Source organism: Erythrolamprus reginae, chromosome 7 (genome assembly GCF_031021105.1).
Source record: "Erythrolamprus reginae isolate rEryReg1 chromosome 7, rEryReg1.hap1, whole genome shotgun sequence".
In the NCBI taxonomy this organism is placed as follows: Eukaryota; Metazoa; Chordata; class Lepidosauria; order Squamata; family Dipsadidae; genus Erythrolamprus; species Erythrolamprus reginae.
The window spans coordinates 7049278-7074742 of record NC_091956.1 but is presented as its reverse complement, the minus strand read 5'-3'; the positions used below and the strand labels follow the sequence as shown (position 1 = coordinate 7074742).

The 25465-nt window shown below is 41.5% G+C and overlaps 1 protein-coding gene across 2 annotated transcripts in view; it reads left to right on the top strand.

The window, feature by feature from the left end:
- Nucleotides 1-22189, top strand: part of CCDC158 (coiled-coil domain containing 158) — a 78938-nt gene extending 56749 nt beyond the window's left edge. For both annotated transcript variants that reach the window (XM_070756911.1, XM_070756910.1), the window contains 7 exons: nt 427-477; nt 4389-4448; nt 6599-6666; nt 9223-9423; nt 9829-9852; nt 17474-17575; nt 21997-22189. In XM_070756911.1, coding sequence (XP_070613012.1) covers nt 427-477; nt 4389-4448; nt 6599-6666; nt 9223-9423; nt 9829-9852; nt 17474-17575; nt 21997-22073 — 583 coding nt within the window. In that variant the 3' untranslated portion in view covers nt 22074-22189. The remainder of the gene's footprint in view (nt 1-426; nt 478-4388; nt 4449-6598; nt 6667-9222; nt 9424-9828; nt 9853-17473; nt 17576-21996) is intronic.
- Nucleotides 22190-25465: the final 3276 nt, after the last annotated feature.

Below are 25465 nucleotides of genomic sequence, written 5' to 3'. Positions count from 1 at the left end.
ACAGAGAAGGCTCTTCCCCTGGGTCCCGCCAGACGGCAATGTTTAGTCGACGGGACCCGGAGAAGGCCAACTCTATGGGACCTAACTGGTTGCTGGGATTCGTGCGGCAGAAGGCGGTCCCGGAGATAGTCCACCAATCAGTTCCCTTCCCTTGTCCCTTTCTAATACCCTAAGACCAGGACCACGAGTCACCCTTCTTTCAGAGCAGATTACAGCTCGGCCACTGAGACAGCACCATTTATTCCGGTTTCGTTTTCTGCTAACCCCCATATTGACGCCCTCTGCTCTAACGGACCTGCCACTCAGCTGTGTCCTTTTCTCCCAATCAGGAACTCACTTTGATATAAGACCGTTGACAACTACCCAAAAGTGTGTAAAATAATATGATGTATTACGTGGTGTTTGCCTTTTTACCCCCCTATCCAGAGAGTTTCCTAGCAGAGAAAACATTGGGAGAAGATCACATGACCCCTGCAGGTGAGGCTCTGAAATTTTGACCTGGAAGATCAAAATACAGTAGTACCTCTTGATACGAGTTTAATTCGTTCCAGAAGGGAGCTTGTATGTCGAACAACTCGTATCTGGAACAAATGGCTTTAGGCTTTGTTTTTCCCTGCCGAGATAACCAGAAGCAAGGATTCTTGCGCCACCTAGTGGACGCTCAGCTTGTATCCCGAATTTGAGCTCTGGTCTCGAAAAGAAATTTCTCTCCCCTTGTGGCTCGTATCTTGGAATACTCGCATGTGGAGCAGCTCGTATCTAGAGGTACTACTGTATTCTAATTGAGCCAGATGGAAGGAAATGTGTATTTTTTCCCGTCTCTTTCTCCTTTTTTCTTTTTTTTAAAAAGAAATTTATCCTAGTCTCTTCTTTCCATAAATCCAATTAGAAAATTTACCCCATACCGTATAGTTATCTTTTTCCTCTTTGTCCTGTAACTCTAATGTAAGTTTACTCCATTTTGCACATTGTATAATTTTCCTAATTGCCAGATCCTCAGATGGTACGTTTTCTTTTTTCCAGTTTTGAACGAAAACCAATCGAGCCGCAGTTAATACATACATAATACATTATTAAGTAATAATTAGGTTTCTCATGTTGTCCTCTAATTATTCCTAGTAGATAAGTCTCAGGTTTTAATTCTAATTCATAATCTAATACAATGATATCTCGTCTTACAAACGCCTCGTCATACAAACTTTTTGAGATACAAACCCGGGGTTTAAGATTTTTTTGCCTCTTCTTACAAACTATTTTCACCTTACAAACCCACCGCCGCCACTGGGATGCCTGCCTCTGGACTTCCATTGCCAGTGAAGCACCCATTTTTGCGCTGCTGGGATTCCCCTGAGGCTCCTCTCCATGGGAAACCCCACCTCCGGACTTCCGTGTTTTTGTGATGCCACAGGGGAATCCCAGCAGCGCAAAAACGGGCGCTTCTCTGGCAACAGAAGTCTGGAGGTGGGGATTCCCAGCGAGGGGAGCCTCAGTGAAATCGCAGCATCGCAAAAACACAGAGGTCCGGAGGTGGGGTTTCGAGGACTTCCGTGTTTTTGCGATGCTGCAATTTCACTGAGGCTCCCTTCACTTGGATACCCCACCTCCGGACTTCCGTTGCCAGCGAAGTGCTCGTTTTTGCGATGCTGGGATTTCCTTGCTGGGATTCCCCTGCAGCATCGCAAAAACACAGAAGTCCGGAGGTGGGGTTTCCCATGGAGGGGAGCCTCAGGGGAATCCCAGCAGCGCAAAAACAGATGCTTTGGCTGGCAAAAGGGGTGAATTTTGGGCTTGCACGCATTAATCACTTTCCCATCGATTCCTATGGGAAACATTGTTTCGTCTTACAAACTTTTCACCTTAAGAACCTTGTCCCGGAACCAATTAAGTTTGTAAGACAAGATATCACTGTATTTCTTTTAACCAATTTTTGATCATAAACCAGAACGTTTTGGTTTCTGGACACATCCACCATATATGGTAGTAAGTATCACGCATTACTCTTTCTATGGTAGTAGAATTCCTCCCACAGTGAAAAAGAAACCTTGGTCCCCAAACATTCCATTTTAGGGAAACATCATTCCCCAAGCGAACAAAAGAAACCTCTAAAATGTTCCATCAAGTCTATCATATTCTAAAATGGAAAAATTCTTCTTTCAATTGCTGGCTGATGGGTTCGAAGCAACATCTTCCTAGGCCGTGCTTTTAGCATCTGGTCCAGTAGTGAGCTGCTGCATGGACGATCCAGTATGCAGACTCAGTTGGAAAGATGGAGATGCGCATGCATCCCCCGAGTTTGCATGTGCTCGCCTGCATGAGATTTGGCTTCTGCACATGCGCAGAATGCAAAATCTCACGTGAAGACGTGAGAGCCAGATTTTGATGACTTTCACTGGTTTTTTGCTTCTGTGCATGCGCTATATCAATACATGGTGCCGCCACCATTACTCATCTCCTCCATATGGGTTATAATATTTAAAACTCAATCCTCTTATCTCGATTTTATCAATTTATAATATTTAAAACTCAATCCTCTTATCTTGATTTTATTATTAAAGCATCAAACATCAATAAATCTTAACTCTCTATCCACTCATAGAATTTTATTTATTTATTTATTTATTGGATTTGTATGCCGCCCCTCTCCGCAGACTCGGGGCGGCTAACAACAGTAATAAAACAGTATATAACAATAATCCAATACTGAAAACAGTTAAAAACCCATTATGTAAAAACCAATCATACATACAGACATACCATGCATAAAATTTTAAAGGCCTAGGGGGAAGTGTATCTCAGTTCCCCCATGCCTGGCGGCAGAGGTGGGTTTTAAGCAGCTTACGAAAGGCAAGGAGGGTGGGGGCAATTCTAGTCTCTGGGGGGAGTTGATTCCAGAGGGCCGGGGCCGCCACAGAGAAGGCTCTTCCCCTGGGTCCCGCCAAGCGACATTGTTTGATTGACGGGACCCGAAGAAGACCCACTCTGTGGGACCTAACTGGTCGCTGGGATTACTATAGAATTTCCCCAAATTCTACAGTAATCGGAATCTTCTTTGTCTTTAAGTTTCAAAGTCAATCTATTCATCTCCACACAATCCATAATTTTATTCAAAACTTCCCACTGTGCAGCAATTAAAATCTCACGTGAAAACGCAAGCAAGATTTTGACCATTTTCGCACATGCACGGAAGCAAAAATATTGGCGAAAATCACCAAAATCTCGCTCGTGAGCACGTCCTCACACGATATTTTTCTTGCTGTGCACGTGCAGAAACCAAACCTGGCGCCGATGGGCGGCCATACATCTGCCAGACCCGTGCCCACCCACAATAGACTCGGAGGGCGCACTGGTAGCGCCGAAGACTGCAGGCCTTTGTTGGGCAGGAACCCACCTCTATTGCCGATTAAAGAAATAAATAAGGACTCAAAACTGTCTTGGTTAAGGAGCAATCCCAAGCAATGTTCTTTGAAAAACTGGTTGGTCTGGTTCATATACAGCAGGGGTCCCCAAACATTTTACACAGGGGGCCAGTTCACTGTCCCTCAGGCTGTTGGAGGGCCAGACTATAAAAAAACCCTATGAAAAAATCCCTATGCACACTGCACATACCTTATTTAAAGTAAAAAAACAAAATGGGAACAAATACAATATTTAAAATAAAGAAGTAATAAGTAATTAATAATTAAGTAATAAAGTAATTTATACTTCTTTATTAACAAGTAAATTTAAACTTAAATCAACCAACTCCATTTCTCCTTCCTTCCCTCCCTCCCTCCTTCCTCTCCACTTCTCTCTTCCCTCTTCCTTTTCTCTCATTTGTTTCATTTTCCTCTCCCTCGTTCTTTCCCTCCATCATTTTCTCCTTTCTCTCTCTCTCTCTTTCCATCTCTCCCTCTTTCTTTCACTCTCCCTCTCTATCTCTCCCTCTTTTTCTTTTTTTCTCTCTGTCTCCCTCTCTCTTTCTTTCTCTCTCTTTTCTCTCTTTCTCTCACTCACTCTCTTTCTAACTCTCCCTCTTTGTATCTCTCACACTTTCTCTCTCTCCCCCTCTCTCTATTTCTCCCTTTCTCTCTCTCCTTTTCTATCTCTCCTCTTCATTTCTCTCTCCCTCTCTATTTTTCCCTCTTTCTCTCTCTTATATCGATCGGTAAAATCTCGTGTGCTGCCGCGGGCTGGTTAAAAGACCTCAGCGGGCCGTAGTTTGGGGACCGCTGATATACAGTATATTTTTTAACACCCAGGAGAATGGATCAACCCTGGGATTCCATGGACCTCCTCATTTTTCTCAAAGGAGCTTCTTCGATTGCGTCGTCGCCGTTATCGTTCATTTATTTCATCAACAATCCACCTTCTTTGATGGCTTTCACAGAGTTCTCTCTCTCTCGATACAGGGAGTCGGCAGTCAGAGACTTACCTTCAGAGGCGACCAGGTGCCAAGAAGCATTCAGCAGGTGAGAAGCGATGCTTGGTCTGGTCCTTTGACAACAGCAAAGGCATCAACGTGTCATTAACAGTACAATTTTAACCTTGATACCTGTCGAATGGAATGTGTTCACTTTGTTAAGCTGTCTAGAAGAGGGATAGGCAAAGTTGGCTCTTCTATGACTTGTGGACTTCAACTCCCAGAATTCCTGAGCCAATCATGGGGAAAAGGAATCCTCAATCTGAGTATTGTACTGGCAGTTCTGTCTTAGCAAAAACTTCAGAAGAGAAGGATTTAGCGGTAGTGATTTCTGACAGTCTCAAAATGGGTGAACAGTGTGGTCGGGCGGTAGGAAAAGCAAGTAGAATGCTTGGCTGCATAGCTAGAGGTATAACAAGCAGGAAGAGGGAAATTGTGATCCCCTTATATAGAGCGCTGGTGAGACCCCATTTGGAATACTGTGTTCAGTTCTGCAGAAAAGACTTCATGAACTCAATCTGTATAGTCTAGAGGACAGAAGGAAAAGGGGGGACATGATCGAAACATTTAAATATGTTAAAGGGTTAAATAAGGTTCAGGAGGGAAGTGTTTTTAAAAGGAAAGTGAACACAAGAACAAGGGGACACAATCTGAAGTTAGTTGGGGGAAAGATCAAAAGCAACATGAGAAAATATTATTTCACTGAAAGAGTAGTAGATCCTTGGAACAAACTTCCAGCAGACGTGGTTGGTAAGTCCACAGTAACTGAATTTAAACATGCCTGGGATAAACATATATCCATTGTAAGATAAAATACAGGAAATAGTATAAGGGCAGACTAGATGGACCATGAGGTCTTTTTCTGCCATCAGTCTACTATGTTTCTATGTTTCTAAGAGCCAACTTTGCCTATCCCTGGCCTAGAACAATAATAAACTAGTCTTTTAAAAACGAGTCCTTTAATAATTTGAACATTCTACAGACATTTATAATTATTGACTTACCTCCTTGCCTGCACTTTTAGCAGGCTAGTTGGCACAAGAAAATTAAATTCTGCCTCTACCTCTACCTCCCAGCAATTTGCCTCCTTGCAGGTTTAGTTTTACTTTCAGTTTTAGCCTGCAGCCTCAACCAATTGTGTGTTGGGAGGCTGATAATCAGTTGCTTGGATAAATTGGTAAATTGCTGGGAGGCAGAGACCAACAGCTGGGGGGGGTGGCTGGGTGAAGCTACATTTGGTGTATAAGACAAACCCAAGTTTTCACCATCATTCACGGGGTAAAAAGGTGCATCTTATACACTCTGAAAAATACTGTACAGTGGTACCTCTACTTACGAACTTAATTCATTCTGTGACCAGGTTCTTAAGTAGAAAAGTTTGTAAGAAGAAGCAATATTTCTCATAGGAATCAATGTAAAAGCAAATAATGTGTGCGATTGGGGAAACCACAGGGAGGATGGAGGCCCTGTTTCTTTTCAGGAGATTCCTAGAGAGGCTCCATGGAGGCTTCTCCCCTCCTATTCTGGCGCTGTTTCCTCCCAGGAGATTCCTAGAGAGGCCCCACGGAGGCTTCTATCTGGCTTTTATGGCCCTGTTTCCTCCCAGGAGATTCCTAGAGAGGCCCCACGGAGGTTTCTCCCCGCCTATTCCGGCTCTGTTTCCTCCCAGGGGATTCCTAGAGAGGCCCCATGGAGGCTTCTCTCTGCCTTTTCTGGCCCTGTTTCCTCCCAGGAGATTCCTAGAGAGGCCCCACAGAGGCTTCTCCCTGCCTATTCTGGCGCTGTTTCCTCCCAGGAGATTCCTAGAAAGGCTCAAGGAAGGTTTCTCTCTGCCTTTTCTGGCCCAGTTTCCTCCCAGGAGATTCCTAGAGAGGCCCCACGGAGGTTTCTCTCTGCCTTTTCTGCCCCTGTTTCTTCCCAGGAGATTCCTAGAGAGGCCCCACAGAGGCTTCTCCCTGCCTTTTCCGTTTACAGTTTCAGAGGCTCGGGTTTGTAAGTAGAAAATGGTTCTTGAGAAGAGGCAAAAAAAATCTTCAACACCCAGTTTTTATCTAGAAATGTTTGTTACGTAGAGGTGTTCTTAGGTAGAGGTACCACTGCATTTCTTTTGTTTGTAACTCCGAGCCGTGTTCCTCATCTTGTACATGGCTCTTGAATAATAGAGAGACAACTTGGGTTTCTTTTTTGTTTTATTCATAGGGATGAATTAAACGTACATACTGCAGATCTTGAAGACCAAGAATCGACTTTCCCTTTTACATCCAGTGGTGAGCTCCTTCTTGGACATTAAACCATGTCTGTGTAATGTATCATCCCACCTAACAAACCATATGTAATTATATTTAAACTTCCAAAGGTTTCCCTGAGCTACTGCGATGCCAAAGAGAGTGAGAACTCGAGACGAGGCTTGCAAAAAGAAGCAGATTTTATTTTTGTAAAAATACTGGGTGAAATACTTCAAAGGAAAAGGATTTAGGGGTAGTGATTTCTGACAGTCTCAAAATGGGTGAACAGTGCAGTCAGGCGGTAGGGAAAGCAAGTAGGATGCTTGGCTGCATAGCTAGAGGTATAACAAGCAGGAAGAGGGAGATTAGGATCTCGCTATATAGAGCGCTGGTGAGACCACATTTGGAATACTGTGTTCAGTTCTGGAGACCTCACCTACAAAAAGATATTGACAAAATTGAACGGGTCCAAAGACGGGCTACAAGAATGGTGGAAGGTCTTAAGCATAAAACGTATCAGGAAAGACTTCATGAACTCAATCTGTATAGTCTGGAGGACAGAAGGGAAAGGGGGGACATGATCGAAACATTTAAATATATTAAAGGGTTAAATAAGGTTCAGGAGGGAAGTGTTTTTAATAGAAAAGTGAACACAAGAACAAGGGGGCACAATCTGAGATGAATTGGGGGAAAGATCAAAAGCAACGTGAGAAAATATTATTTTACTGAAAGAGTAGTAGATCCTTGGAACAAACTTCCAGCAGATGTGGTAGATAAATCCACAGTAACTGAATTTAAACATGCCTGGGATAAACATAGATCCATCCTAAGATAAAATACAGAAAATAGTATAAGGGCAGACTAGATGGACCATGAGGTCCTTTTCTGCCATCAGACTTCTATGTTTCTATGTTTCTATGAAACTATACAGTGGTACCTCTACTTACGAACTTAATTCGTTCCGTGACCAGGTTCTTTAAGTAGAAAAGTTTGTAAGAAGAAGGAATTTTTCCCGTAGGAATCAATGTAAAAGCAAATAATGTGTGCGATTGGGGAAACCAATCAATGCCTGGGGAGGGCAAACATTTCCTCCTGTGCCCCCCTGGAGGCCTGAAATGGCCCATTTCCCAACTTCTGGTGGGCCCAGTTTGCCTGTTTTTCACCCTCCCCAGGCTCCAGAGGCTTCCCTGGGGCCCGGGGAGGGCAAAAGCTCCGTCCCTCATCCCCCCAGAGGTCCTTGGGAAGCTGAAAATCAGCTGGACAGGACACACGTGTATGTTGGAGCTGAGCTAGGGCAACAGCTGGCGTGGCAGAAAATATGGCTCTGTGTGCCACCCGTGCCACCGGTGCCATAGGTTCACCGCCATTGTTGTTATTAGATCAATCTGATCTTAAATTCTTTGAGGATATAGATAATAGAAGACACACAAAAGACAGACGTGGATGGATGGATGGATGGATAAATAGATATAGGATAGATAGATAGATAGATAGATAGATAGATAGATAGATAGATAGATAGATAGATGATATTGATAATAAAAGACAAAAGACAGACATGGATGGGTGGATGGGTGGATGTCTATCTGTCTATCTATCTATCTATCTATCTATCATCTGTCTTTCTATCTATCTATCTCTATCTATCTATCTATCTATCTATCTATCTATCTATCTATCTACCTACCTACCTACCTACCTACCTACCTACCTATCAAATCTATATATCTATCTCTATCTATCTATCTACTTACCTACCTACCTACCTATCTAATCTATCTATCTCTACCTACCTACCTACCTACCTACCTATCTAATCTAATCTATCTATCTATCTATCTATCTATCATCTGTCTATATCTATCTATCTATCATCTGCTATCTATCTATCTGTCTGTCTATCTATCTATCTATCTCTGTCTGTCTGTATATATATCTCTCTCTCTCTGTCTGTCTATCTATCTATCTATCTATCTATCTATCGTCTGTCTATCTCTCTGTCTGTCTGTCTGTCTGTCTATCTATCTATCTAATCTATCTATCTAATCTCTGTCTGTCTGTCTGTCTGTCTGTCTAATCTATCTATCTATCTCTGTCTGTCTGTCTGTCTGTCTATCTATCATCTGTCTGTCTGTCTGTCTCTCTCTCTATCTGTCTATCTATCTATCTGTCTATCTATCTATGTCTGTCTGTCTGTCTGTCTGTCTATCTATCTATCTAATCTATCTATCTCTGTCTGTCTGTCTGTCTGTCTGTCTTTCTGTCTGTCTATCTCTATCCTCCATGAGCTGATGTGCAAGCCGAAAACCAGCTGCTTGGGGTGCACATGCGTGCTGGAGCTGAGCTAGGGCAACGGCTCACATGCCGGGAGATATGGCTCCGCGTGCCACCTGTGGCACTTGTCCCATAGATTCACCATCACTGATCTAGATGATTGAGAATCTCCATAGACATTGTCATATGGAAGTACAACGTCAGCATGGGAAATAATGATTCCCATTCGCAAGAGGAAATTTTTAAAAGGCAGGGGAAAAACCGAGCTCCTTGGGGTTTCTTGACACACTCCCTTTTAACAGCCGTTGTCTTTCCTCCCCGTAGTGTCCCAACACTCAGCTCGCTATAACTGTTCAAAGAAACCCTCCTTCGAGGACCGATACAAGGATAGGTCTCCCGTGCACTCCTTGCTCACCGCTCCTATGGATGACCTCAAGGCGACTTCGGCACCTTCCTTCGAACGGCGGTCCAGTCTGAAGAGGAACAGCTCCCCTACGGAAGCCGCAACTACGACCGCCAGTCGAAGTAAGTAAAGGAAAGTCAACACAAAGGATCTTTATGGAAAACAATGGGCTCTTCTTAAGAAAGGAAATGCTAAGGAAAAAAATATATAGGAGCCGCAGTGGGCTCAAAATGTCGCAGCCCTGGGGGGGCAAGCCCCCCAGGTCTGAAGAAGAGGAGGAACAGATGCAGTGATGGGCTCCTACGGGTACAGTCAGATATGCAGAACTGGTAGAAAAAGTTTGGTCAGGTATGCAGAACTGGTAGAAAAATTTTGGTCAGATATGCAGTGTGTGTACATACAGATACAGTTTATATAGACGATAATGTATAGTTTTGTGTGCCGGTGTGTAAAATGTATGTGCACATATGGCATATATACATAGAATAAAATAGTAACGCATGGTGTGTTTTTTTCTTTTCAAACAGGTGTTTCTTTCAACACTTCTGCTAGTAAGTATATTTGTATTTTGTATTTTCAACTTCCCCTTATCTCCTGTAATAATCCTTCAGTTGTTCTATCTATCTATCTATCTATCTATCTATCTTTCTATCTATCTATCTATCTATCTATCTATCTATCATCTATCTACAGTATCTATCTATCTATCTATCTATCTATCTATCATCTATCTATCTATCTATCTATCTATCTATCGGATTTCTATGCCACCCCTCTCCAAAGACTCGGCGCGGCTTGCAACATATAAAAATGCAGTAAACTACAATAGAATTAATCCAATTAAATTTAAAATTACATGGCTATCTAAATCCCTAATTATATTAAAAATCAATCACACCCATTCTTACAACCATCATACAATCATTCGTTGGCCAGGGGCTAAGATCTAATGGGCCCAAGCCTGACGACATAAATGAGTCTTAAGACTCTTATAAAAGGTGAGGAGAGTGGGGGCAGTATGAATTTCCGGGGGGAGCTGATTCCAGAGGGCCGGGGCCCCCACAGAGAAGGCTCTTCCCCTAGGCCCCACAAAACGACATTGTCTAGTTGATGGGGCCTTGAGAAGGCCAGCTCTGTGGGACCTAACCGATCGCTGGGATTGATGTGGCAGCAGGCGGTCCCACATGTAATCTGGTCCGATCTATAATCTATATTTTGTCTTGCCACTTAGTGTAAACTCATTCTTAAATTCAATCCCTCTTCTCCAATAGCAGGGCTCCTTTATGGGTATTGTATTTATTAGATTTGTATGCCACCCCTCTCCGAAGACTCAGGGCGGCTAACAACAATATAAAAAGATAATGTAAACAAATCTAATATTAAAGCAATCTTAAAAAAACCCAATTTAAAGAACCACTCACACATGCAAGCATACCATGTATAAATTCTATAAGCCTAGGGAGAAGGGAAATTTCAATTCCCCCATGCCTGACGACAGAGGTGGGTTTTAAGGAGCTTGTGAAAGGCAAGGAGGGTGGGGGCAACTCTTATATCTGGGGGGAGCTGGTTCCAGAGGGTCGGGGCCGCCACAGAGAAGGCTCTTCTCCTGGGTCCCCCAAACGACATTGCTTAGTCGACCGGACCCGGAGAAGGCCAACTCTGTGGGACCTAACCGGTCACTGGGATTCGTGCGGCAGAAGGCGGTCCCGGAGATATTCTGGTCTGATGCCATGAAGGGCTTTATAGGTCATAACCAACACTTTGAATTGTGACCGGAAATTGATCGGCAACCAATGCAGACTGTGGTGTGTTGGTGTAACATGGGCATATCTTGGGAAGCCCATGACTGCTCTCGCAGCTGCATTCTGCACGATCTGAAGTTTCCAAACACTTCTCAAAGGTAGCCCCATGTAGAGAGCGTTACAGTAGTCGAACCTCGAGGCGATGAGGGCATGAGTGACTGTGAGCAGTGAGTCCCGGTCCAAATAGGGCCGCAACTGGTGCACCAGGCGAACCTGGGCAAACGCCCCCCTCGCCACAGCTGAAAGATGTTTCTCTAATGAGAGCTGTGGATCGAGGAGGACGCCCAAGTTGCGGACCCTCTCTGAGGTAATGTGACTCTCTTTTTATTTTTCCTCCAGAAATAAAACATTCCAGGGATTTGGGCTATTTTATCCCTGGAAGATAAGCGGATATCTTTATTCTGTTACTAAAGATTAGGGATTAAGATAAAAGCTGAAAGGGAAATGAAACTGCCCAGTGGGTTGAGGGCTAAACTCCACATTCATTTTGCTCTAGAAATTTCTCCTGGTTTTGATCCTCAGTTCAACGTTGATAGAGTATAAATCTTTTTTTTCTCCATTTAATGATGGAGACAGATTTTAGAAACAGGACTCTAGCTGCTTTTATGTGGTGCGGTGGCCTAGAGGTGGAGCTCTGGCCTCACAATCAGGAGGTTGTGAGTTCAATCCTAGGTAGAGAAAGATATTTTTCTCTCTGGGCACCATGAGAATGCACCTGCTGAATATAACTCCGCATTGGTGACAGGGTGGGGCACCCGGCCAGTAAACACTCAGGTCCATTCAGTCGCCCAGATTCCATCCCGCAATGAATTATGGGATCGTTAAAAGAGACAGATGACTAAAGCCACTTTTATGGAATGCATTGGCCAAGGCAAGAACTGGTTACCCTTGAATCACAACTACAGGAGTACCTCTAGATACAAGCTGCTCCACATGCGAGTATTCCAAGTTACGAGCCATGACGGGAGTGAAATTTCTGTTCAACACCCGAGCTCAAATTTGGGATATGAGCCGAGCTTCCACTAGGTGGCGCAAGAATCCTTGCTTCTGGTTATCTCAGCAGGGAAAAACAAAGTCTAAAGCCATTTGTTCCAGATACGAGTTGATCGATATACGAGCTCCGTTCTGGAACGAATTAAATTCGTATCTAGAGGTACTACTGTATTTGTTTAGTGCCTGTTCAAAGTTACAGCAGAACTGAAAAGAGTGGGGCAAAATGGGGCGAAAATTCACTTAACAACTATCTCATTTAACAACAGAGATTCTGGGTTCAGTTGCTGTCGTAACTCGAAGACTGGGAATGGAATGGAATCAGGGGTGGGTTCCTATTTACTTGGCTGCCAGTTGGTTTCCTCCAACACCGCGTGGGCAGTTCCCAAAAAATCCAAAGGGTGGAAAGTCAAAAACAAGATGGTGACCACATGCACAGCGATGGAAATGGCTTCTGCACATGCTCAGAGGAAAAAATAAATTTAAAAAATTCAGGGGGGGGAATCAAAAAAACTTTTTAAAAAAGATGGATGGACACTGATTGAATAGGGTCAGTGATGCCATCATGATGTCAGCAGAAGGTCACTACCAGCTTGGGAGAACTGGTCCAAACTGGGGGGAACTCACAATAGAATAGAATAGAATAGAATTAGAATAGAGTAGAAATAGAGTAGAAATAGAATAGAAATAGAATAGGAATAGAAATAGACTAGAATAGGCTAGAATAGAATAGGAATAGAATAGAATAGAAATAGAATAGAGTAGAAATAGAGTAGAAATATAGAAATAGAATAGAATAGAATAGAAATAGAATAGAAATAGAATAGAGTAGAAATAGAGTAGAAATATAGAAATAGAATACAAATAGAATACAAATAGACTAGAATAGGCTAGAATAGAATAGAAATAGAATAGAGTAGAAATAGAATAGAGTAGAAATAGAGTAGAAATATAGAAATAGAATAGAATAGAAATAGAATAGAATAGAAATAGAATAGAATAGAAATAGAATAGAGTAGAAATAGAGTAGAAATATAGAAATAGAATAGAAATAGAATACAAATAGACTAGAATAGGCTAGAATAGAATAGGAATAGAATAGAATAGAAATAGAATAGAGTAGAAATAGAGTAGAAATATAGAAATAGAATAGAATAGAATAGGAATAGAATAGAAATAGAATAGAATAGAATAGAAATAGAATAGAATAGAAATAGAGTAGAAATATAGAAATAGAATAGAAATAGAATAGAATAGGCTAGAATAGAATAGAATAGAATAGAAAAGAAATAGAATATAGAAATAGAGTAGAAATATAGAAATAGAATAGAATAGGAATAGAATAGGAATAGGAATAGAATAGAAATAGAATAGAATAGAAATAGAGTAGAAATATAGAAATAGAATAGAAATAGAATAGAATAGGATAGGAATAGACTAGACTAGACTAGAATAGACTAGAATAGAATAGAATAGAATTCTTTATTGGCCAAGTGTGATTGGACATCCAAGGAATTTGTCTCCGGTGCATAAGCTCTTAGTGTACATATGAACAACAAAGTGATAGATCATAAACCATAAATCATAGCTAGAATCATGAATCATAAGATATAAACAACAAGTGATCAATCGTAGGATACCTGTAGGAGAAGGTATTAGGAAAGATGGGAAAAGCGAAGATGAGAAGGATAACTACATGGGTAAAAAAAAACACCTTAAGCCTAAAACAACGCTGTGGGAATGAGGTGTTCAGCAGAGTGACAGGATTGAGGTGAGGGGACTGACCCGTCATTTTGTCAGGCAATTTATTCATTTAATGAAAGGGCCTTTTAACATGTCTGTTGCCTCCTATTTCTCTATTTTGTGTGCCTTCGTGTAAACCTAGTTGTTTTGCCTATGTTCTTTGGTTAGCAAAACAACCAAGGCAAATTTGAGGCCAAAGTACACACGATAAGGGAACTCCAGCTCCACCCTTGATACAGATTCTGTTCAAAAAACTGTTTTTCTCAATTTTGGCTGCTTGAAGCTAGGCGGACTTCAACTCCCAGAATTCCCCAGCTGGCCAAGGAATTCTGGGTGTTGGAGACCAATCCATCTTCAAGCCGCCAAGATTGAGAAACGCTGGTTTATGTAAAAAGAAACAGAATAGAGCTGGAAGGGGCCTGGGAGGTCTTTTAGTCCAGCCCCCTGGTCAAGCATCAGACCCTATGCCCGTGATGGCGAACCTATGACACACGTGCCACAGGTAGCATGTGGAGCCATATCGGAAGGCACATAAGACTTTGCCATGTTTCAGCTCCATCTTGCATGCCAAGGCTGTTTTCCAAGGCCGTTTCATTCTTCAGAAGCTTCCCTGAAGCCCCAGAGGCAAAAGAAAATCCCCCAACGGACAAACTGGAAGTTCGGAATAATGCACTTCCGGTTTGCCATTGTGTTAATTTTTGCACTCCGGAGGAGTGAGGGAAATTTCCTGAAGCCCCGGAGTTCAAAAAACAACACAATGGGCAAACTGGAAGTGCGTTTTGTGAACTTCCGGTTTGCTATTGTGCTACTTTTGTGCTGCCCCGAGTCTTCGGAGAGGGATGGCATACAAATCTAATAAATAATCATCACAATCATAATCATCACAATAATAATAATCATCACAATAATCATAGTCATCACAATAATCATAATCATAATCATCACAATAATCATCACAATAATCATCACAATAATCATCACAATAATCATCACAATAATCATCACAATAATCATCACAATAATCATCACAATAATCATAACCGTAACCGTAATCATAATCATAATCATAATCAATCATCATATATTTTGCACTGCGGAGGATTCAGGGAAGCTTCCTAAAGCCCCAAAGTGCAGAAAACAGCACAACGGGCAAACCAGAAGTACGTTTTCTGAAATTCTGTTTTGCCCGTTGTGTTGTTTTTTGCACTCTGGGGCTTCAGGAAGCTTCCCTGAACCCTCTGGAGTGCAAAAAATAGCAAAACGGCAAAACGGAAGTGCGTTTTTCTGAACTTCCGGTTTGCCCAGTTGGGCCTTTTTTTTTTCACCTACCAGGCTTCAGAAAGGCCTGTGGGCATGTGCAGGGGGGGAGCGCAGAAGTATGTGCACATGCGTAGGGGGGACGGAAGGGGTGTGTCCATGTTCACGCATGCTAGCAGACCCACAGTTTGCCATCACTATCCTATGCCACGTCAGACAAGCTGCTGTCCAGTTTCTGTCGGCGACTACTTCAGCTTCAACCACAACAACACAAGAGCACACAACAGATTTAAACTTAATATTAACCGCTCCAAACTTGACTGTAAAAAATATGACTTCAGTAACCGAGTTGTCGAAGCGTGGAACTCATTACCGGACTCCATAGTGTCATCCCCAAACCCCCAACACTTTACCCTTAGACTATCTACAGTTGACCCATCCAGATTCCTAAGAGGTCAGTAAGGGGCAAGTACAAGTGCACTAGAGTGCCTTCCGTCCCCTGTCCTATTGCTCTCCTATATCTCCTATACCTTTCTTCTATTCCTCTATCTCTTCTTCTATTCTTTCACTGATATGTTCTATTACTATATCTTCTTTTCTATTCTTTTTTAAATATATTTTACTATGAGTATCTCCTCTATAACCTTCATCCTGTATTTTACTATGTGTATATAGATATATACCCACTAAAACCCTCATTGTGTATTGGACTAAATAAATAAATAAATAAATGAATGAATGAATGAATGAATGAATGAATAAATAAATAAATAAATAATAAAATAAAATAAAATAAAATAAAATAAAATAAAATAAAATAAAATAAAATAAAATAAATAAAATAAAATAAAATAAAATAAAATAAAACCTCCAGGGATGTAGCACCCACAATGAAGGACAGATGGACAGATACAAACATCACTTAAGTTGCATTTTTCTCTCTTAGCGGTGTTGGAAGAAATATCCATCTGGTTCAAAACGGACTGCAGGAGGGCCTTGCCTGAGCCTGCCATGGCCTGATTTTGGCCGGCAGAGTGCTGAGGGGCCATGGGGATAAAAAATAGGACCCCCTATGTCCTGTTTTAGCGAGCAGGGTGCTGCAGGAGGCATCCGTCCCATCTACCCACTGCACCCACTCATGGCTGGTCCGTGGAGGAGAACAACAATGCTGACCCAGTCCGCAAAAAAATCCAGTTTGACACCCCCGTTGTAGATCAACACAACTACCACTGAGCAGTGCTACCAATTTGTTGCTCATAATACACTGAACTGTATGAGCTGACTGGTGCCTTTTATTGATTGGTTGATTGGTTGATTGATTGATTGATTGATTGATTGATTGATTGATTGGACTTCTATGCCGCCGCCCCTCCATGGACTCAGGGCGGCTCACAACACATCCATAAAAACAATATACAATGACATATCTGATCCAATTATTATAAATATACTGCTCAAAAAAAAATAAAGGGAACACTAAAACAACACAATATAACTCCAAGTCAATCAAACTTCTGTGAAATCAAACTGTCCACTTGGGAAGCAACACTGATTGACAGTCAATTTCACCTGCTGTTGTGCACATTCAACTTTGCACAGAACAAAGTATTCAATGAGAATGTTTCATTCATTCAGATCTAGGATGTGCTCTTTGTGTGTTCCCTGTATTTTTTTTTTTTTGAGTAGTGTAAATAATCTAAAAAATCGATTCTAAAAAGGCTAAAGCATTAAAAATAATTTTCCCACAGACATACCACTCAATCATTGGCCAGAGGTAGGGTCTAGTGATCCTTTTCCTTTCGCTCCAATCCTGTCTCTAGATATGCATGCTTTTTATATCTGATAGTTTACATCAGTGTTTTTCAACCAGTGTGCCACGGCACACTAGTGTGTCGTGAGACATGGTCAGGTGTGCAGCGAAGCTCAGAGAGAGAAAGAAAGCAAGAAAGAAAGAAAGCAAGAGAGAGAAAGAACAAGAGAGAGAGAGAAAGCAAGAGAGACAGAGAGAGAACAAGAGAAAGAAAGAAAGAGAGAGAGAAAGAGAAAGAAAGCAATAGAAAGAGAGGGAGGAAAGGAGAGAGAGAGAAAGACATAGAGGGATGGAGAGAGGGAGAGAGAAAGAGCAAAAAAGAGAGGAAGGAAGGAAGAGAAAGAAAGAGGGATGGAGAGAGAAAGAAGGAAGGGAGAGAAAGAGGGAGGGAGAGAGAAATAGAGTGAAAGGGAGGAAGAGAGAGAGAGAATTTTATTGTCCAAACTTTTTTTAGCCCCCACCCTCCCCCCGCTCAATGTGCCCCAGGGTTTCGTAAATATAAAAAATGTGCCGCGGCTCAAAAAAGGTTGAAAATCACTGGTTTACATGACTGGCTTTTTTTATCCCTAGCGATTCAGACGGGGGAATCCAGAGCAAATGCTTGCAGGAAATTGCAGAATAAGATGGAGAATCTACAAAACCTCGTGGAAACAATGCAGTTAAAAAACCAAGGTAGGGGATCTGATATTTTTTTGATAAAATTCTGTCTGGTTTGTGTTAGGGGCATATATCACCATCAAGACTGTTTCTTTATGTCCAATTTTAATTTTCATATTGAGAATTCTTCCTTCAGGGTCTGAATAGAATAGAATAGAATAGAATTTTATTGGCCAAGTGTGATTGGACACACAAGGAATTTGTCTTGGTGCAGATGCTCTCAGCGTACATAAAATAAAATATACATTTGTCAAGAATCATGTGATACGACACTTAATGATTGTCATAGGGGTCAAATAAGCAATGAAGAAGCAATATTAATAAAAATCTTAGGATATAAGCAACAAGTTACAGTCATACAGTCAACATGGGAGGAAATGTCCACGGAGAGGGGCGGCATACAAATCCAATCAATCAATCAATAAATGGGTGATAGGAATGATGAGAAAAACTAGTAGAATAGAAGTGCAGATTTAGTAGAAAGTCTGAATATATTAGCTCGGGTTGTAGTTTTTCTTTGATATACAGTGATACCTCGTCTTACAAACGCCTCATCATGCAAACTTTTCGAGATACAAACCCAGGGTTTAAGATTTTTTTTCCTCTTCTTACAAACTATTTTCACCTTACAAACCCGCCACCGCCACTGGCATGCCCCGCCTCTGGACTTCCATTGCCAGCGAAGCGCCCGTTTTTGTGCTGCTGGGATTCCCCCGAGGCTCCCGTCCATGGGAAACACCACCTCCGGACTTCTGTGTTTTTGTGATGCTGCAGGGGAATCCCAGCAGGGAAATCCCAGCAGCGCAAAAATGGGTGTTTCGCTGGCAACGGAAGTCTGGAGGTGGGGATTCCCAGCGAGGGGAGCCTCAGTGAAATCGCAGCATCGCAAAAACACAGAGGTCCGGAGGTGGGGTTTCGAGGACTTTTTGCGATGCTGCAATTTCACTGATGCTCCCTTCGCTGGAAACCCCACCTCCGGATTTCCATTGCCAGCAGAGCGCTTGTTTTTGCGATGCTGGGATTCCCCTGTAGCATCGCAAAAACACACAAGTCCGGAGGTGGGGTTTCCCATGGAGGGGAGCCTCAAGGGAATCCCAGCAGCGCAAAAACAGTCGCTTCGGCTGGCAAAAGGGGTGAGTGTTGGGCTTGCACGCATTAATCGCTTTTCCATTGATTCCTATTGGAGACATTGTTTCGTCTTACGAACTTTTCACCTTAAGAACCTCGTCCCGGAACCAATTAAGTTTGTAAGACAAGGTATCACTGTATATTGCTATGCCTCTTTTTTTTTTTTAATCTGCTAAAGCAGTAAATAGTTTACCCAGTTTTTTATTTTGTTGTACATTTTGATCTTGTTTCCTAATGTGGACTTCTTGTAGGCATATTATGTCCGCTTCTTCCTTCTGTAGTTTATTCATTGTTTGCTTTCTTTTAATAATGGAGTTTAAACCGTGGATGTTAACTGAAAAGATTTTGAGGTTTTTCATTCCCCCCCCCCCATTTATTTATTTATGCATTTATTTATTTACTTATTATTATTATTATTTTTCCTTTTTATTATTATTGTCTTTTGGCTGCCGCTCTTGTTATTGCTCTTTCTTCCTTCCTTAATCTGTTTTTCTCGGACCAGAATATCTCGGAGATATTCTGGTCCGATGCCATGAAGGGCTTTATAGGTCATAACCAACACTTTGAATTGTGACCGGAAACTGATCGGCAACCAATGCAGACTGCGGAGTGTTGGAGTAACATGGGCATATTTAGAGAAGCCCATGATTGCTCTCGCAGCTGCATTCTGCACGATCTGAAGTTTCTGAACACTCTTAATAGGTAGCCCCATGTAGAGAGCGTTACAGTAGTCCATGGACCTGCACCAACTGAACTGGGCTGGTGATGTCATTGTGATATCACCAGTGGGTTGCTACTGGCTTGGGTGAACTGGTCTGAACTGGGACCTATCCCTCTGGCATAAATACCCTAGGGAAAGCTGGCCCTAACTAATACAGGTAGCCCTCAACTTGCTACCATTTGTTTAGTCAGGCATGGGGGAACTGAAACATCTTCCCCTGGGCATGTTTAATTTATATATGGTATGCTTGTGTGTATGTCTGTTAGTATATGGGGTCTTTTTTAAAATCTTTAATATTTTAAATTGTCAGATTATTTATGATTTGTTTCCACGTGTTGTGAGCCGCCCCGAGTCTTCGGAGAGGGGCGGCATACAAATCTAAGTAATAAATAATAAATAAAATAGTTGACAAACAGCCCTGAAAAAAGTGACTGATGACTGTTTTTTACACTTATAACCATTGCAACCTACCCATGGTCATGCGGTCAACATTTGAATGCTTTGCAGTGGATTCATATTTATGATCAGGGATGGATTCCTGTTACTTCCTGAAAAAAAACATGTTTTTAAAAGCTTCCTGAATGTTAAAGGGAGGAAAATAGCTCTTATATCTGTAAGAAGGTTGCTCTGGATAAGAGGAGATCCTGTAGAAGGCCCTTGCCTTTTATTTTTATTTATTTACGTGTATATTCATCGTATTTTTTATAAATAACTCAAGGTGGCGAGCATATCTAATACTTTTTTCTTTTTTTAAAAAAATAGTTATTTGAATTTCTTTAAAAAACATAGTAACTGAAAATAAACGTGTATACATTTGTAAAATACAAAATTACAAACAATAATCAAAAAGAAACAAACACACAAAAAACTACAACAATAACAAAAATATCAAACAAAAACAAATAACAACAACAACAACAACAACAACAAAAAGAGATATAATTTATATCCTCATATTAGGAGGGAAAATACAATTTCTTCTATTATCAAATTATTTTCTGGTAATTTTTTTTCAATCTATTTTTGCAACAACAACTATGAAATGAGTAGGGCTAGGAGAAAGAGGCCGTCCCAAAGTCATCCAGTCGGGTTTCATGCCTAAGGCGAAACTAGAATTCCCAGTCACCTAGTAATTAGCTCAGAGTCACACAGCCAACTTTCATTCCTAAAGCAGGACAGGAACTCACAATCTCTGGGAAATTGGCCCAAAGTCACTTAATTGGCAAGACTAGAACTCACAATCGCCTAGTGATTGACCCAAAGTCGACCAGTTGACTTTCATACCTAAGGCAAGACTAGAGCTCACAGTCTCCTGGAGATTGACCCAAAGTCACGTAGCCACCTTTCATACCTAAAGTGAGACTAGAACTAAAAAGTCTCCTGGTGATTGGCCCAAAATCAACCAGTCAGTTTTCATGCCTAAGGCAGGACTAGAACTCACAGTCTCCTGGTGACTAACCCAAAGGCTTCAAGAGTTGTTAATCTAATCCTACTTACCAGAGCTTACAAAACTTTTGCCAGACCCATCCTCGAATACAGCTCATCTGTTTGGAACCCATATCGCATCTCAGACATTAACACCCTTGAAAATGTCCTGAGATACTTCACCAGAAGAGCCCTTCACTCCTCCACTCGAAACAAAATACACTACGAGACTAGACTTTCAATCCTGGGCCTAGAAAGTTTAGAACTAAGATGCCTTAAACAAGATCTAAGTATTGCCCACAAGATCATATGCTGCAACGTCCTGCCTGTCGACGACTACTTCAGCTTCAACCACAACAACACAAGAGCACACAACAGATTTAAACTTAATATTAACCGCTCCAAACTTGACTGTTAAAAATATGACTTCAGTAACTGAGTTGTCAAAGCGTGGAACTCATTGCCGGACTCCATAGTGTCATCCCCAAACCCCCAACACTTTACCCTTAGATTATCCATGATTGACCTATCCAGGTTCCTAAGAGGTCAGTAAGGGGCGAGTACAAGTGCACTAGAGTGCCTTCCGTCCCCTGTCCTACTGCTCTCCTATATCTCCTATACCTTTCTTCTATTCCTATATCTCTTCTTCTATTCTTTCATTGATATGTTCTATTACTATACCTTCTTTTCTATTCTTTCTTAGATATATTTTACCATGAGTATCTCCTCTATAACCTTCATCTTGTATTTTACTATGTGTATATAGATATATACCCACTAAATCCCTCATTTTGTATTGGACAAAATAAAATAAATAAAATAAAAATAATAAAAAGTCACGTAGCCACCTTTCATGCCTAAAGTGAGACTAGAACTAAAAGTCTCCTGGTGATTGGCCCAAAATCAACCAGTCAGCTTTCATGCCTAAGGCAGGACTAGAGCATGCCTAAAGCGAGACTAGAACTCACAGTCTCCTGGTGATTGACCCAAGGTCAACCAGTTGGCTTTCATGCCTAAAGCAAGACTACAACTCACAGTCTCTGGCTTGTAACCTAGTTCCTGAACCATCCCAAGAGCCATTTTTATAGAACCTGTGACTTGAGAGAGAGGCTGTTTGTCATCCAGACCTGAGTGGTGTTAACAACCATCCCTTTCCTTCTAGCGATGTCCTCCATGATCAGATGTCAGGAAAAGAAAATAGAGCAAGCCAAGGAAAAAGAGAAGAAGCTCTCCAAATGAATACACGGGCAGAGTTTTCAACCCCGTCAAAGAGGTATCCAGATGGCATCTCGCCAAATAGAATGTATTTATGCCTCCCGTTCCTGTTAATAATAAAAGTTGCCATAGTTTTGTAATCTGTCCTTTGGTTTGGAAAAAAAAAAAGAGAGAGCAAGGCTGTTAGCTTCTCCATGACCTGGAGAGAATTCATCCTTTGCCATTATGCACTTTTATTATTTTAGGAATTCCCAGTTTGGCTCAAAGGCATCGGCTCCGAAAGGCAGGAGTTGATGTTTTTTCCCCTCGTCCATTGTGAAATACCTCCATGCTATACATATGCACACTCAGTACTTATTCAGACTTTGGACTCTTAGTTAGCTTTCTTGGTGCTTTTATAAACCTCAGCTAAGGTAAACAGTGTCCTTTTGCAGAGGGTAGGAGGCCCGAGCCTCACCTGTTGGTTCAGGAGAACAATGTTTCCTGGCAATAATTATATGGTTACCTAAGTGACATTACTAAAAGACACTTGCTCCTGGGGAGGAAAACTACGGCAAAGCTAGGCAGCATACTAAAAAGCAGAGACATCAACCTACTAGCAAAATTGCGCATAGTCAAGTCTATGAGGGGTCTGTAATATGGTAAATGATTTAGCTTTACTAGATAAATGGTCAAAGCAATGGAAACTGCAGTTTAATGTTTCCAAATGTAAAATAATGCACTTGGGGAAAAGGAATCCTCAATCTGAGTATTGCATTGGCAGTCCTGTGTTAGCAAAAACTTCAGAAGAGAAGGATTTAGGGGGAGTGATTTCTGACAGCCTCAAAATGGGTGAGCATTGTGGTCGGGCAGTAGGAAAAGCAAGTAGGATGCTTGGCTGCATAGCTAGAGGTATAATAAGCAGGAAGAGGGAGATTGGGATCCCCTTATATAGAGCGCTGGTGAGACCACATTTGGAATACTGTGTTCAGTTCTGGAGACCTCACCTACAAAAAGATATTGACAAAATTGAACGGGTCCAAAGACAGGCTACAAGAATGGTGGAAGGTCTTAAGCATAAAACGTATCAGGAAAGACTTCATGAACTCCATCTGTATAGTCTGGAGGACAGAAGGAAAAGGGGGGACATGATCGAAACATTTAAATATGTTAAAGGGTTAAATAAGGTTCAGGAGGGAAGTGTTTTTAATAGGAAAGTGAACACAAGAACAAGGGGACACAATCTGAAGTTAGTTGGGGGAAAGATCAAAAGCAACGTGAGAAAATATTATTTCACTGAAAGAGTAGTAGATCCTTGGAACAAACTTCCAGCAGACGTGGTTGGTAAATCCACAGTAACTGAATTTAAACATGCCTGGGATAAACATATATCCATTGTAAGATAAAATGCAGGAAATAGTATAAGGGCAGACTAGATGGACCATGAGGTCTTTTTCTGCCGTCAGTCTTCTATGTTTCTATAAGTTATAAATTCAAATTCAAAAGCAGACTAATGACAGCCCATCCATCTGTTCAAACACCAGTGCAGGAAACTTTGCATCAGTAGTTTAAAAATAAGTCCCAAAATGTTCAGCACAGTCCGATATAGTATAGGCACGCCTCTCCTGCAGGCGTCTGTCTCAGTTGTGTCGTATGCATGCTCGAAATATTGCATTTCGTTTTGGCCGCCACTAGATTAAAAAAAAAAAAAGATTTTGAGACGCCAGAAAGGGCTACAGAGGAAAGCAATAAAGATGATTAGGGGACTGTAGGCTAAAATATCTGAAGAACGGTTGCAGGAATTGGGCATGTCTAGTCTAATAAAAAGAAGGACTGGGGGGGTGACATGATAGCAGTGTTCCAATATTTGAGGGGGCTGCCACAAAGAAGGAGGGAGTCAAGCTATTCTCCAAAGGGAAGAAGCAATGGATGGACTTTACTAGAAGAGCCCTCCACTCCTCCACTCGCAACAGAATTCCCTACGCAACTAGACTCAAAATCCCAGGTTTAGAAAGCTTAGAACTACGTCGCCTACTGCACTAAAAAGAGGGCGGGGAAAATATTTACTGACCCCTCACATCCTGGACACAAACTGTTTCAACACCTAGTCTCAAAACGTCGCTACAGAGCACTGCACACCAAGACAACTAGACACAAGAACAGTTTTTTTCCGAACGCCATCACTCTACTAAACAAATAATTCCCTCCACACTGTCAGACATTCTACTAAATCTGCACTTTATTTCTACTAGTTTTTCTCATCATTCCTTTCACCCATTTCCTCCCATGTTGACTGTATGACTGTAACTCGTTGCTTATATCCTAAGATTTTTATTAATATTGCTTCTTCATTGCTTATTTGACCCCTATGACAATCATTGTCGTACCACATGATTCTTGACAAATGTATATTTTATTTTATGTACGCTGAGAGCATCTGCACCATCCTTGTGTGTCCAATCACACTTGGCCAATAAAATTCTATTCTATTCTACGTCGCCTTAAACGCGACCTAAGCATAGCCCATAAAATCATCTGCTACAACGTCCTCCCGGTCAATTACTTCAGCTTCAACCGCAACAACATACGGGCACACAACAAATACAAAATTAAAGTAAACTGCTCTAAACTTGACTGCAGGAAATACGACTTTAGTAACCGAGTAATTGATGCATGGAACTCGCTACCTGACTCTGTAGCATCATCACCTATGCCCCAAATCTGTACCCTTAGACTATCCACTGCTGACCTCTCCCGATTCCTAAAAAGTCAGTAAGGGGCGTGCATAAGTGCACCAGCGTGCCTTCCATCCCCTGTCCTAATGTTTCTCTCTTACTAGTATCATGTAAATAAACATTGTTATATCTTTGTATACTACAATACGTACTTGACAAAAACAAATAAAAATAAATAAACAAAGCAAGGAGTGAATCAACCTAGATCTAAGGAGAAACTAACAATTAACCAGTGGAACAGCTTCCCTCCAGAAGTTAGTTAGTTAGTTAGTTAGTTAGTTAGTTAGTTAGTTAGTTAGTTAGTTAGTTAGTTTGTTTGTTTGTTTGTTTGTTTGTTTGTTTATTCATTCATTCATTTATTCATTCATTCATTCATTCATTCATTCATTTATTAGATTTGTATGCCACCCCTCTCCGTAGACTCGGGTCGGCTCACAACAATAACAAGAACAATGTAAGAACAAATCTAATAATTTAAAAATGCTAAAAACCCCATTATTAAAAGCAAACATACACACAAACATACCATGTATAAACTGTATAGGTCCGCGGGGGAGATGTCTCAGTTCCCCCATGCCTGACGGCAGAGATGGGTCTTAAGAACTTTAGAAAAGGCAAGGAGGGTGGGGGCAGTTCTAATCTCCAGGGGGAGCTGGTTCCAGAGGGTCGGGGCCACCACAGAGAAGGCTCTTCTCCTGGGTC